At 37.3% G+C, this 16,107-nt stretch overlaps 1 protein-coding gene across 3 annotated transcripts in view; it reads left to right on the top strand.

The window, feature by feature from the left end:
• The window catches only part of MDH1B (malate dehydrogenase 1B), a 31,185-nt gene extending 27,702 nt beyond the window's left edge, over positions 1-3,483 (top strand). For all 3 annotated transcript variants that reach the window (XM_077154861.1, XM_077154859.1, XM_077154860.1), the window contains 2 exons: positions 2,390-2,455; positions 3,299-3,483. In XM_077154861.1, the coding sequence (XP_077010976.1) occupies positions 2,390-2,455; positions 3,299-3,327 (95 nt within the window). In that variant the 3' untranslated portion in view covers positions 3,328-3,483. The remainder of the gene's footprint in view (positions 1-2,389; positions 2,456-3,298) is intronic.
• Positions 3,484-16,107: the final 12,624 nt, after the last annotated feature.

Below are 16,107 nucleotides of genomic sequence, written 5' to 3'. Positions count from 1 at the left end.
CCAGCAACTGAAGTAATTTTAAGATAACTCAGGTTCTTTTTTTCTATTTCCCAAACACTTTGAAGGGGTGAAGTCAACAATTCTTTTTTTTTAAATACTGGAACTGCTTCTGTGTTCTACTCACCTCAAACTTCCAAAATCCTCTAACCTCAACTCTAGCCCCTTGCATATCATCCTTTTCCCCTCTCTCTTTTCTTCTCAATTCTTCATTACAAAGCCCAAAATAACCAATAACCAGGGTCCTCCTCAGAAGGTGGGTGAGAGAAAGAGACGGAGGGGGTCAAATTAGAATTCTCTGTATCAGAGAAAAGCTGGGAAACAGCTTTTTTTTTTTTTAACTTTTTTTATTATTAAAAAAAATTGACAAAACATTTAGAAATCATTCCATTCTACATATATAATCAGTAATTCTTAATATCATCACATAGTTGCATATTCATCATTTCTTAGTACATTTGCATCAATTTAGAAAAAGAAATAAAAAGACAACAGAAAAAGAAATAAAATGATAATAGAGAAAAAAAAAAAACTCTATGTACCATACCCCTTACCCCTCGCTTTCATTTACCACTATTTCAAACTGAATTTATTTTAACATTTGTTCCCCCTATTATTTATTTGTATTCCATATGTTCTACTCTTCTGTTGATATAGTTGCTAAAAGGAGCATCAGACATAAGGTTTTCACATTCACAGAGTCTCATTGTGAAAGCTATATCATTGTTCAATCATCATCAAGAAACATGGCTACTGGAACACAGCACTACATTTTCAGGCAATTCCCTCCAGCCTCTCCACTACATCTTGAACAACAAGGTGATATCTACTTAATGTGTAAGAATAACCTCCAGGATAACCTCTCGACTCTGTTTGGAATCTCTCGGCCATTGACACTCTGTCTCATTTTACTCTTCCCCTCTTTGGTCGAGAAGGTTCTCTCAGTCTCTTGATGTTAATTCTCAGCTCATTCTAGGGTTTTTCTCAGTCCCTTGATGCTGAGTCTTAGCTCATTCCAGGATCTTTGTCCCACATTGCCAGGAAGGTCCACACCCCTGGGAGTCATGTCCCACGCAGAGAGGAGGAGGGTGGTGAGACTGATCATCATATTGGCTGGAGAGAGAGGCCACATTTGAGCAACAAAAGAGGGTCTCTTGGGGGTGACTCTTAGGCCTAAATTTTAAGTAGACTTGACCTATCTTTTGTGGGGTTAAGTTTCATGTGAACAAACCCCAAGATTGGGGGCTCAGCCTATAGCTTTGGTTGTCCACACTGCTTGTGAGACTATCAAGAATTCAACTTGGGGAAGTTGAATTTCTCCCCACTCTCACCATTCCCCGAAGGGGGCTTGCAAATACTTTTCCAGTCACTGATCAAATCATTCTGGGATTCGTCGGGGGATCACTCTGGACAAACCAACAAAATCTCATGTGTTACCCGAGATTCCAAGTACTTATGACATTCAATCAAACTATCTACATGAGTATCCAGTCCTGTTGCACAGTCCATATTCCTTCAGCTCCAATTACCCACTATCTTACCCTATTTCTATTTCCTGATGGTCTCTGTTACCAATGACATATTCCAAGTTTATTCACTAATGTTGGTTCATATCAGTGAGACCATACAGTATTTGTCCTTTAGTTTTTGGCTAGTCTCACTCAGTATAATGTCCTCTAGGTCGATCCATGTTGTTACATACTTCATAAGTTTATTCTGTATTAGAGCTGCATAATATTCCATCGTATGTATATACCACAGTTTGTTTAGTCACTCGTCTGTTGATGGACATTTTGGCTGGGAAACGGCTTTTTTTTATGGATGATAAATAGAGATAATGTGAGTATTTTCAAATATTTATGTAGAAGGCTGTATGTTTTCTAAGTTTGCCAGCACAAATTACATATCAAAAAGAAATCTGGGTGGGCGATGATGGTGCAGTAGCAGAGTTCTTGCCTGCCATGCCAGAGACCTGGGTTCTATTCCCAGTGCCTGCCCATGCAAAAAAAAAAAAAAAAAAAATCTGTTTCAAGTTTCACCACTTCTTTACTTGAAACTATCTATAAACAAGGGAGCTGACAAGCACTGGAAAGTTGCCCATTATTTATATTGTGGAGCACAAAGCTTCACAAGTAGGTTGGTGGAAAGATGCAATGCTGAGTTGTTTGACTGGACTCCTGCCTGCTCGTATTGCCTATGGGCTGTAGACAAATCAAAGCTCTTTCCCTTCACTATCCTGGTCAATTTGAACTAGTATCTTGCATCTGATTAAAGAGCATGGCTTTCAGAAAAACCTGGAGTGAAAAAGATAGGGAAAAATGAGAATAACCATGAAATTTAAGGTGCTTTAAATACTAAAAACTTGATTCTTCTCATTCTCCATGAGCTGCAGTGGAATTTTTAAATCTAATTCCTCAAACCATCCCAGAAAAATCAAGCAGTCAAGAACCTACATATGGTATGTGGTAAACAAAATATTAACTAACTTTTAAAAATTCTACAAATGGAACTGGGTAGAAGAGGACTGTTTCTTTGGGATACAGTTCTTTTTAACTTCTCCCCCCAACCCCATACAGCCCCAGAGACCCAGCCTTGCTTGTCTATGCTGCTGGAACCTCCTTCCTACTTTTATAACCAAGTCTCTGGCGATAAGAGCTACTCCTTCTTTTATAATGAATAGCTAAGGAAGTGGACACAAATATATCTGTGAATCCAGGTTTTCAAAGTATGTAACTGAGCTGTCCTTATATTTTATGAAGACAAGGCTGATATAAATATCCTTGTGATTGACCAGTCAGGATTTTCACCCAAGCCCCCACACTTTTATTTAAATTCCCAATAAAATGAACATAATCCTTTGCACCTTCCATTTTGAAAATATGCAGTTATGGTGGGCTTTGGAGTGGAGCTAATTATAGGGAATTAGAATTGGTGCATGGAAGAGAAAGAGGGCCAAAAGAAAAAGTGGAGCTGGCAGTATAGCTAAATACAGAACTCAGAGAGAGAATCAAAGGAACAAAGGAAGGCTGGACAGAAAAGATTCGGGTCCAGGAAAGAGGTTATTTGTTTCTGAGGCTATTTAGTTTACTATTTGAAAATACCTAATGGTGTTCTTATGGTTTTATTTTTCCATAGAATCCCTCTCACACATGCAGTTCCTCAAGTATTGAAGCAAACTGAATACAGGAATCCAGTAAATAGAAGGAAAAGTGGGTGAGAGTGGGTGAGAAAAGCTAGGAAAATCATGTTAGTGATATAATTTTAACATGGTCACCTCTTTTCATTTTTCTTCCTTTTACAGACGCTGAAGGCAAAACAACGGAGCACTAAAAGATCAAATTAGATCAAATATAAAATTATTTTAAGTGTAATAAATATAGAAAGACCCATGAACATCTGTATTTACAGAAGAATAACTTGAAACATTTACTTGAATCTTAACAAAATTATGCTAGGCAATTAAATAACAGTGGTAGCACAAATAAATCATCAGTTTCATCATTTTGCTTTATTTATACCCACTCATGTTTATGATTGCATTTTCTAAAAAACAATTTGGTGACAATTGCTCTTTTTTTAAGCTACATTAGCACATGGTTGTCATTCATTGCATTCTTGCCTGTATATCTTTCTATGAGATCTTGCTTTCAACCACAGCCCTTATCTAAGTCAGGGCCTAAGAGGCCATTGTTGCTCAGATGTCCCTACCACCTTGGCCTCATCTGATTGGGCCAGGATAGACACACCTTACCCAAAGAGGGCTAATCAGATTCTCTCTCTCAAAAAATTGAATTGAGACAAATGGTTGAGTGAATTGGTGTCTGAGTCATGTTAATGGTGGTGAACTAAAGAAGACCACAAAGTTCTGCCTGTGAGGTGTACTGTTTTCCCTTGGATTTCCCAGTTATAAGTATTGTTAAAATAAATCTCACCTTTACTTTAGCTTAGATTGAATTAGGTTCTGTTTCTTACACTGGATGTGGCCTGATTAAACTAAATTTTGAAAGAAAAGCACAGCATTTTTGCCATATAACTACATGGTTTAAGTAAAATTACCCAGTCTTTCATAATAGCAGTAGTAGCCAAACCAATATGCTCTTTCGTTTTCAAAATAATAGGACTCTTTACAAATACCAATTAGGAATTTTTTTTGAAAGCTCAGCAGTCATACTAAAAACTGCTTATACCTGTAATTTCTCTGTATATTTAAACAGTTCTTATGGTACATATTACTTTCCAGAGATCAGAAAATTTTCAGATGCTTCTATTTTGCTTCTCTGTTGCTTCTATACCATCATAACAAAATGGACAGTTTTAAAACCATGACTTGACTTTTGCTTGTTTTCAAAGTCAGCACCTTATTTGATGTTATTGTGAAGAAAGCAAAATGCCTGTGTTAAGGGCTTTGAGTGAGGTTTTCTGTTCTAACCCTATCACTTTCCTGCCTCCCATCATAGGGTTCTGAATCAAAGAAGTATGTCCAATAATTGATCACATTGGAAAACCAAGAGTTACTTTCTATAATTAATAATAATTGGTGAGAAATATAATCAGGTGGGAAATTAAAGAGGTGCTTTATATATAGCTGGGCACATGGCAATTGTCCCTCAACATGCAGAGTTCCTTTATGGCACAGTTGAGCTGGATTGGAAAATGTAGATCATGCTTAGAAGTCTAAGCAAAGCTTCCTGCTCCATTCCCTTTTGTATTGGATATGTCTGTGACTGAATCTGGAAAAGCTGGAATAGAGAATACGACCATGAATTCACATCATCTTTTAATGCAGTTGACCTGTCCCATAGTCATAGGCTTACCAGGAGGTGTCAAGCTCAGATCAGTCAGATGATCAGATTCTTCTCCAATTGATGGACATCTAGAAAAGGCCTGAAGAAAAGGACAAGAATATGAGCAGAAGTTTTCTCCTTTTTAAGAACACTGTAGGAAGCATTCGGTCCTATCCCCAAGAGTCTATAATTTCCAGCATGAATAAGACTCATTGTTTGAACCACTATAGGTTAACCATGGTGTTCTGGGATAGACTCCTATAGGAAATTGATCAAATTGATTGTCATCATTCCACTTACTACCAAACATTTGTCCCAAATTAATATAAGTTTAGGATACACTGCAAGGAAAGTCTTAATGTTTGCTCTTTGTTGAACAATAATGATGGTGCCATTTCATAAATATTTTTAAGGAAGTTTTTGTTATTTTTCAGCCTTTTAGATAATGGACTTCCAATAAGAAGCAATTTAAATATAAGATTATTAAAAACAATTTCCCTGTGCTGTTAAAACTGTCATAGTAAAGGCATGAGGTATATTCAGTAGAAAATTTAGAATATGACTCAAAGGAATGCATTCCATGAATAAAGTAATTTATTGGTCACTGAAATATGGGTTGAGTTTGATAAATCCTTGCAACTGTAGGAGGCACTGTTAGTTGTCCTTCCTGTATCCTTGTCCCCATTACTTTGACCAACAGAACTCTGATTTTTGGGATGCCCAATGTGTCCAACCCTTGGGCATGAATCTTAGAAGATCTAATCTAGGCCCCTATCTAGGGATAGGCTTGTGATCCAGTTTTGTACAATAAAAAGTAAGGAAAATACTTCTAGAATCTCATGGAAAAGATTTCTTTTCTCTGGAATAATTGAGCAAGAGAGAAAGGGAAAGATAAAAGGAAGGGAGTGAGAGGAAAATGTTGTGTGTATGTTTGTGGAGGTGGGGGGAGGGGAGTTAATACAAGGAAAAAGCAGTTTAGCTCCCACCTGCTTCCTCCTTGCTTGAAATACTGTCCTTCCAGGATGTAATGCTTGCAGCATTGACAGCCATCTTGTGGCCATGAGGAGAGACATCACCTGCATACAGCTACGATAGCACAGAAAAATCAGAAGAAGATTCAGGACTGGGCCTGAGGTCTTGACGACCAGGAGCCCCTGAGTCAACCCTGGACTAAGTCCAAACCCCCTGTCAAGTCAATAAGAAATAACTTAATGATTTAAGTCCTCATTAGTTGTAGTTTCTGTTATTTATAGCCAATGTTGTCCCTATTGATATAATAATATAACTTGATAGAGAAACAACTTCTTTGAATTACTTGTTCTAGGGAAATGAATAAGAACTATGTTTAAATAATTTAAATAACTGATATTTCCCACTCAATCAGGTTCAAAACCTGTATTAACACCTATATTTTTAATGTTCACCTCAGTTCCAGTTAGTCAGTGCCATCAGTCTAGTTCAGCCCTTTAGACCAGTGTTTCTCAACATTAGCATAAATCCAAATAACCATTGCTGGGCCCGATCTCCAAGTTTCTGAATCAGTAGGTCTTGGGTGGGAGCTGAGAATGTGCATTTTTAGCATGTTCCCAGATGACACTGATGCTCCTTATCTGGGGACCTCACTTTGACAACCATTGCTCTAGACTATCATAAACCACTTCCTAATTCATATGCCTCCCCAATTCTCTGTACCCACACCTAAGCTCCGGATACTTTAGTCCTGACCACAAGATTCCTCTCCAAACTTACCAGTAATCATTCTGTGATTTCTTAATGCCATCCAAACTGGTCTACCCACAATCCCATAAGCCTTAATTTTGCCACCTTCCTGCCTTCGCATATGCTATTTATCTTGTGTGTCTTCAGTCCTTATTCCACTGACGCCTTTTTGGGTGTAGCACAATGGGTGGCCTTCCCTCTCTTGTCTAAGCCATTATTTGATTCATTTTATTTCAGGGAGATTAAAACTTTGGGATGCCAAGGGAAAAAAGAAAACAGACTAAAGTACTTTTTCCTCCCTATATTCTGTAATCCCCACCAGCTAGAGCCTCCTCTTCCTCCATTGTATGCCTTAAATTGAGCATCTTTAACTCCAAAATGGCCCTGCCCAGAATTGAATGCTTACTCAGTCTGCAAAGGACACAGAAAGGTTACCCAAGCTTATAGTTGTGCTTCTGAAGGCAAAACTATTAACCCTATCAACAGTGAGAAACTACTCTTCCTGGAATATTAATTCCCACTGGGCAGAAAGTATGGGCCCACAGAGCTATCTAATCGCAACTATCTCACTTCATTAGTACAAAGAAGGAAGTATGGCTTCTATACAAAAGGCCATAAGTAAGAGGTTTGCAGAATACCCTATCTCCTGCTTTGTTGCTGGTTGCTAGCTATCTCTGGGAAAAGACCTTAACTTCTGGTAGGTCTTACACAAAAAACAACACCCAATAGTCACACTCCAGTGATAACATCTGCTACCATGAAAAGGAATACTCAAAGTCACTCAAATCAAGCTTTCATTTACCCCCTAAAAATTGCCTCCATGTTTGCACTATTCCATAATGAGTTCTCAGTCCTCATTTTACTTGGCCAGTCAGCAGCATTTTGACGTGGTTGTTGATTTTTTTTTTTTATATACTCTACTTACTTTCCAGGGCACACCTGATGATTTTCTTCCTACTTCACAGTTCACTCTTTTTCAATCCTCTTTGCTGATTCCTCCTCTTCTCCTCTCTAAATGTTGGAGTGACCCAACACTGGGCACTCTGTCCTTGGTTTTCTTCCTTATTTATAATACTCTATAAATGATGCCATCAGTCCTATGGCTTTATATGCCATCTATAAGTTGGTAACTCCCCATATTTTTAATCTCCAAGCCAAACTTCACTTCCAAACCTCAGACTCCTATGTCCAAACACCTACTTGATATTCCCATTTAGAAGGCTGATAGACAAATCAAATTTAACATGTCCTAAATATGTCTCTTAATTCCAACATCTCCTACCCCAAACTGCTTCTCCCATAGCTTCTTAATAAAAGGAGATTTGTTCTTCCATTTTCTTAAGCCAAAAATGTTGGAATCAAACTTAATTCCCCTTTCTCTCACATTCTAAACCCAATCTCTGAGGAAATTCTGTTGGTTCTTCCTTTAAAATACTCTTCCCACTTTTTGAGAAGTTAGTTTCCATTGCCACCCTCTTGGTCCAAGGCACCACCATCTCTTCTGGGTTATTGCAGAGCCTCCCAAATGATCGCCTCTCTTATATCCTTGACTTTCTACAGACTGTTTTCAACACAGTAGCCAAAGTGATGCTTTCTTTTGAAATATGAATCAAATTGCGTATCACCTAGGGTTAAAAGCCTTTGGAGGCTCTCCATTTATTTCAGAGTAAGAGCCCAAATCCTCCCAATGGCCTAAAAGCCCTCTATGAGCTGCCCCCACCACTACCTTTCTATCTCCTTGACCTTCTCTTCTACTGCACAACTATCCATTTACTCTACTCCAGCCTCCTTGCTTTACTGTAGGACTGCCACACACACTCCATCACAGAGCATTTGCTCTCCCTGTTCCCCCTACCCAGAACTCTCTTTCCCTAGCTAGTACTTGGCCAACACCTTCACCTCCTTCAGAATTTGCTCAAATTTCACCTTCTTAGTAAAGACTACACTTAGCACCCTATTTAATACTGCAGTCTGCTCCTTTCAGAAATCTCAATCTCCTTCACTGCTAATTTTGTGGGGTTTTTTACAGCATTTACAGTACCCTAACTTTATTGCTGTGTTTCATATATTATATTCATTGTATACTGCTCATCTCCCACCAGAGATGATAGCTCCACAGTGGCAAGGATCTTTGTCTGTTTTCTTATATTTTCTGAGCACCTAAAACAATGCCTGTCATACAGTTGTGGGCCATAAATGTTTTTAATCCTTGTCTTCTAAATTCCAATAATACTAATATTCATTGAAGTATAAAAGAAAAGGAAAACAAGTGAGTGGGATATCTACCAGGAAGCTTCACAGGGTGGTATTACCTTGGTAGAATCCACCATCAAAGTCTGTTATTTATTTTTGCAGGATTAGAAGTGCAGTTTGTTAACATCTGTATGTTCCTCACACAACCAAGCCAACAACACTAATGATAGAACAAGAATTCCAATTTATCAATCTTAGACTTAAAATAGAACTACCAAAGGTACCAGATGTCCACAGCCTCTAACAGTGTATTCACTTCCTGTAAAAGCTACATGGAAACACAAATTATAAGCAGAAGGCTTAGAATCAGAACAGGAAGTATTTAGATGATTTGGTATCCGATGGCCTCAGATTCTGATTGCATCTCCACAATAGAGCTATACCCGGACTAGACTGGTTGAGATCATGGGCATGGTGCTTTCTCCCTGCACAATACTAACTAGACTCTCCTGACTCATTTATTCAGCACATTTCTTGAGCACCTTCGATGGACCTAGACAGTGTGAAAAATGAGTACTAAGGACACAGGGACAAACAAAACAGGAAAGCTCTTTTTCCTGCCTTTGAGAAGCTTCCATTCTAGTGGAGAAGACAAATAACAAAAGTAAACATCAAAAGAATTAGGATGGTTACAGGTAGTGATAAGAGCAATGAATATAATGGACTGATATGTTGAAGCCACTTTAGATAGGACAGGCATGGAAAGTTTCAGTGAAGCCTGAAGGAGGAGTCTGAGGCAGACCCATGCTGGAGGAAGCCTTCCAAGCAGACATAATAGCAAGTATAAAGGTCCAAGGTGTGAGGTAGAAGGTGGGAGACTGGTAATTTGTTTGTTCTTTTTTAATGGCAGAAAGGAACCTAGCCAGCATGAGTACAAGAGAATAATGGGATGAGTTTGGAGAAGGAGGCAGATCATAGAAGGCCATATTGGGTCTTGGTAGGTATTTTGGATTTTGAAGCCACTAAGAAGTACCATTTGTGAGAGAAGATGCAAGGACGCCAGATAGGAAGCTGTTAGAGGAGTTCAGGCAAAGGATACTGGTGGATTAGATTAGCAAGGTGGTATTTGGCATGGTGAAAAAGTGGAAAAATTTGATATGTATTCTGGAAGTAGAATCTAGGCAGTCTAAAGATGAAATGAATATGGTGAGGAAGGTAAATAAAAAGAGAAACCAAAGATTGCCTGGTTTTTGTCTGAACAACTGTGTAGATGGTGGTGCTATAACCTGAGATGAGCAAAGAGAGGAGAACATATTTGAGGATGGGGTAAAAATTAGGAGCATGTATGAATTACTAGGTTAAAGACGGTATGGAACTTACATACCAGAAAATATATGTAGGAAGAAAAAAAGGAAAGGGAGCCAAAGAGATGTCTTGAAGGCGCTCCAGTGTTTAAAGGTCTAGAAGAAGGAGCCAACAAAAGTGACTCAGAAGAAATAGCCATCATGGTTGGAGGAAAACTGCTAAAGAGGATACAACATGCCAAAAGACTGTGTTTTAAAAAGGAGGGTTTCAAAAGATAAGCTAAGGGGTGGGCCACGATGGCTCAGCAGGCAGAGTTCTTGCCTGCCATGCCAGAGACCAAGGTTCGATTCCTAATGCCTCCTCATGCAAAAAAGAGAGAGAGAGAGAGAGAAGCTAAGGACTGAGCAAATGAATAAATATATCAATGATTTTGGAAGCCAGGGTAATCGATGATGGAGAAGGGAGAAATTAATATGGAATGAGGGAAGGAAAGAACCCTGTCGTTTGGTATTGTTGGATTGGAATTGGAAGTACTATGATTTACTTATGAAAGAGCCTAGAAAATAGTGACATACCTGTAGCAATGGGTGCATCCAGTGCTCAGATTTTGGATTTCAAAACCATTTCCCAATAATATAAAACAGAGATTCCTGGAAAAATGATTGATTCTAAGGCAGGGCAGGGAAAATATATGGCAAACCTGGAGCATCTTGTTGAACTTAAGAAAATACCAAAAATATAAAAATAAGAAAGGTAGAATCAGGTGTGTCAAAAGCACACAGATACCAGCCTGAAGAGGCTTTCACTGCCAAAATGGAAAATTTTGAGCTATCAAAACAAATAGTGTTAGTAATGGAGTATAACTCACTGAATAAAATAAGAATCATAAGACTATATTGATCATAAATAAATAGATATAAATAAAAGAAAGAAAATATGTTCCATACAGTAAACTGTCAACTAATAAATGTAGAAGGAATAATGAAGTTATAAACTCAACATTGTGCAATCACGATAATCGTAATCGTCTCAGGAAAAATGATCAATATAATCTGAACCTAGAGGGTGTAAGTTTGGTATGGAACAGGAGATTTAAAAATCTCAAAATTTCTCTCCAAATATTATTTATTAATTGTGAAGAGTAAAATAGCAACCTTACATGGAGAAATCAGGTAGGCGCCACTTGAACCAAGTTACAAAGTTAGTGTCATCCAGTCATTAGATACCATGTGCCTTCTGATATAACTGAGAGGGACAAAATATCAGTTATGGTATCCCTGACCCCAAAATGTACAATTTGACTTTCATTATGGAGAAAACAACAGGCAAACACAGTTTGAAGAACTTTTTGCAAAATAATTTGCTTGTATTATTTAAAAATGTCAATATCATGATGAAGAAAGGCTTTAAGGAATTGTTCCAAATTAAAGGTGGCTAATGAAACAGGACATCTAAAGGTAATGTGTGATGCTGGATTGGATGCTGGATCAGGAAAAAAAATGCTATAAAAGACAGTATTTCGAAAATGTGAATATTGACTCCCTATTGGATAATAGCATTGTATCATTGTTTGAAAATTGTCCCATGCTATGTAGGACAATCTCCTCATCCTTAGGAAATACAGGCTGAAGTATTTAAGGGCAAAGAGGCAAAATGCCTGCAACTCACTCTCAAATGATTCAGAAAAAACAAAAATGTTTGTATAAATGTGTGTGTGTATAATATTGTATATGATACAAATTGATGAATCTGGATATAAGGCAGAGGAGTGTTCTTTTTGTATTCCTCCAACTTTTCTGTAAGTTTGAAATTATTTTAAAGTAAAATGTCTAATGAGAAAAATCTAAGAATAAGAAATACACTTTGAATTTCATACTATGGAGGCCATGGATGACTTGGTCATGTCGTTTCAGAAGCTTCTGCCATAAAATCATGGCCTCTAACAGTTTTCCTCCTAAACCTTTTTAAAAATTTTGTCCAGTTATGAATGAAATCTTATAATTATTCTTCCTAATTTGCTTGTTGGCATTCTTTATACCTATTCAACCTATTCTGGAAACCAAGTCCAATGCAGTGAAATAAACATTAAGAATTAAAATATCAGCAAAGAAACAAGGCTATGATTATTTACAGGTGATATACCTAAAAATCCAAGAAACTACACTGAGACACTTTTAGAATAAATGATCATTCTGTAAAATGGTGAAAAAATAATATTAACAAATATACCAACATGCAACAGCTGAAATTATCACTCAATTTCCCTTATTGGACCTATTTATAAGTTAAATTATGTCAGCATTTCCCAGATATCAAGGCATGCTTGCATCCCTAGGATAAGCCTACTCAGTTGTACTAGATTATTATCTTAATATATAATTTTTGCCTTTTAATTAGGATTTTTACATCATTATTTATAAATAATGACATTGGCCCATATATTGTACATCTGTGTGTGTGTCAGAGAGAGAGAGAGAGAGAGAGAATATGAAACTTCTGTCATGTTGGTATTCAGTGTTTGGCCAACTTCATAAAAAGAATTTGGTGGCTTTGTATGTCTTCTAACCATTTTCACTGTGTAAGAACCTTTCATTTTTTAGAGCCTCAAACAAATATCTGGGCTCAGAAAATTTTTTTTTTTTTAGTTTATTATTTGATAACTTTTGCTGTATCTTCTCTGGTAGTAGATCTATATAAGTTTTCTGCTTTTACACGGGGCAGCTTTAGTTTAGTTAGGAGATTTACTTTAGTTAAGGAAAACTTAACTTTTTCCCTGAAATTTTCCATTATATAAAGGTGTACATAAAATTATCCTATAGTTTATGTAAGGTCTACTTACATATTTTAGGATATAGTATATCAAGGTTTCTCTTTCTCTCTTGGGAGTTAGTCTTCAAATGTATGTATAAAGAGCTATGGAGATAGAGAGTGAACAAAACATTGGCTGCTCAAGAAATCAGTACCCTAGCATGGTATGGAGTGGTTGCCCAGTTTCTGACTGGCATGGAATCTGTATGTCCAAACAAGGGTGAGTTGTGGTTGTATAGGCTAACTGAACTCTCTCCCTACTTGTTTCCTCAGGGTAGAACTGCCCTGTTCCAGAATGTGAAGATACTGAGGATCACCAGTTATGATTTAAAAAACCACAACCAGGCTAGCAAACAATTTCCTCCAGTCAGTTATCTACGATGTTGTCAAATTGCAAAAACTGGTTTTGATTATAGTCAAAATATTCTATGGGGGAGGGGGGAAGGTGTGGTTAAGTCTATCTGAGCTTGAACCAGAAGGTGCAACAGAAACTACAAAGTTCTAGTAAACAGAAGTGAAACCAAACAGCTCTCTGATCTTTTATCTTAGCCAAAATCCAGCCAGGCTAAGAGCTCAGTCCTATCAGTGGCCCATTTGCTTAAATTACTTTTCAACATACCCTAGCTCATTCTTACATACTTAAATATTTATCTACTTCATTATGTAATTTTAACTGGAACTTAGGACAAGTCTTTTTACTGGGTTTTTTTTTTTTTTGGATCAACATACTGAATCAGCAGAATTACTCAATGGTAGAGATTAGCTCAAATCTAAACATGGCAGCATTTAGAAACATTCAAACCTTCCTCTTCTGTCCATACCTCAGATATCATGATACATCTTAATGCAAATATACTGGAATATAAAACTTCTAAATATTATTTGACTTTGACTTACAGCATTCCAACAGATCCAGATTTCATGTGAGATAGAAATGCTCTCTTCCTAGATTTCTGTCTTATCTGTCCTCCCAAAATCGATATGATTTATATAAAGAAAGGCAGATGATAGATTACTTTCCATCTCCGCTTGGTCCCATTTTTGCTCCTTTACTAATCAATTTTCCTTTTACAAAACGTTCCAAGTTTACATTTATAAGAGCTCAATAGTGTGATATTAATACTTTCTAAAGAGACAGGAATAAATTGGCTACTCACCTTTCAGAACAGAGTTTTATGGTGACAAATTCTAGAATGGATTATTGCCCACTTACCATAATTGTTTTAAGTATATCTTTTGGGACCAGGGACTCTCAGACATGCTGGCTCTCTAGGAACTACTCATGGAGAAATATGTCTTTGTTTTGGATCCTCACCCTTTTGAAAGACATATTAAAACTTCATTCCTTGTCAGCAGCCTGAAGATGTTAGTGGTAGAGTTCTAAAACATTTGGTTCATGTGATAGAGTTGCTGTTGTCGTTTTAAAACCCTGTTGGGGGTGGCGCAACACGGCGCAGAATTCTCACCTGCCACGCCAGGGACCGGGGTTCGATTCCCGGTGCCTGCTGCCCGTGCCAAAAAACAAACAAACAAACAAAAACCCTATTAGGGTTAGAACAGGTCTATTTTAAACTTGAAATTCTAAAAAATAAGACATTTTCAAACTATGTTTAAAACTTCAGAGGAACTGTACATTGGTGACAAATTAATATTATTCTTCTGAAGACTTGCATTCTATTTGGTGCAGTTTGAAAATCTGCAGACTTACCAATAAATAGATTTGTAAAAGTATAAGATGAACTAGATTCCATTCCTAGAGCATTCTACGCTGGGTTGGTAAGTAGATGCTACTTTCATGCCTGGAATATGGAGTCCTTCATATTTCCTAATCCTCATGGTAACCGCTGCTCTCAACAGCACCCAGAAGCTGTTTGACTCACCTCACCTGCACACTAAATTAACACAGAAATGACCCTTTGAAACAGAGATGTAGGAGTGGCTTAAATTATTTAAGATATTTATTACTAATGAATGCACCTCTGGAAACCCTGAAAACGTAGCCTTAAGTACCAGTGTTTTGCATGCAGTTTGTGGGTGGCCAGAATAAGCAATCAGCTCTACACAGGAATGCTATATCTGGAAGTTTGTTATTACTCAGCTTTTCCCTTGTCCAAAACTGCTGACTTTTTTTTTTCTATAAATGTTTGACTGAAATGCTTCTCCAGGGAAACTAAGAAAGGTAAGGACTGGCATGTGGAGGTGGATGGACTGTGTCCCCTGGCGTACTGTTGACTTGATGGGAAACCGAGCCTCTCTACCCCTACTTGGGACTGCAGGGAGAGGTCGGGGTGCATTTCTGCACCAAGATGACTCCTAATCTGATTTCTTTTGCTATAAATCTTCAAGACAAATCTTACTTGAATATATGTGGAATCACAGATTTTGACAAGTCTAGCTTTATTTCACTATTGCCATATTTTTGAAGAAGTAATGTAATGAGTTTTTGCTTTAGTTTCACTCTTTGTAACATGCTATTTATCTGACAAATAATGTGTGTTGTAATTAAATAATTAATTTGGAGACAGAGAAAATTACAATCTAAAAATTAATGATCATGTAACTTTTCCAAAGAGTTTTCAACCATGTGCTAAGAAATGGGGTGTCTTTTTCTTAGAACTGCATAAGCCTTTTTTATTTTAATAGCATAAGCAATTCTTTCTGCTGAAAATGAATATACATATTGACTTTAAACAATAGTTGCAATGTGAAAGTATTAACAAGGCGGCTAATTGAACACTCTTAAAAATAAAATAGTAACAACTGAATTCTGTGCATACACACACGTGTATGTATGGATATATATACATATATAGGTGATAAGGTATTACTATTGAATGGATAGTATTTGTTAGAAATGTCATATATAGAATTATTTAGCATAGTGTTTATTAGAAATTTACACATTTGAAAAGCTTCAAATTTTGTCTTCAAAATCCAAGTAAACTTACATTTTCTTGAGATGAGAATCCAGTTCATTCTCAAAATTATAATGCCTCAGATGTTCTAAATATTCAGAGTATTGGTTTCGGGAGCTGATCTTGGTTTCCGGGGACACAGTACTAAATCTCAAGGACTGTGGTCAATAGAAGAAGCCGTCTTTCTATGTTCCTGCTTTTTCTCCTTCTGAGAGGTGTTAGTCTGCCTACCTTATAGGCATCGCCCCCATGTTAAAATGACTCTTCCTGCAGTTGCCTTTTTGTTTGGCCCCTTGGCCCTCCCTCCACTGCAAAACTTCCTGTTTAAAATATTGATTTCTAGTTACAAGGATCCTCTTGCACTCTCATTCCAGGCAACTCCTGAA

Source organism: Tamandua tetradactyla, chromosome 3 (genome assembly GCF_023851605.1).
Source record: "Tamandua tetradactyla isolate mTamTet1 chromosome 3, mTamTet1.pri, whole genome shotgun sequence".
Classification (NCBI taxonomy): domain Eukaryota; kingdom Metazoa; phylum Chordata; class Mammalia; order Pilosa; family Myrmecophagidae; genus Tamandua; species Tamandua tetradactyla.
The sequence above is the reverse complement of the archived record's forward strand: the minus strand, read 5'-3'. Positions and strand labels throughout refer to the sequence as shown.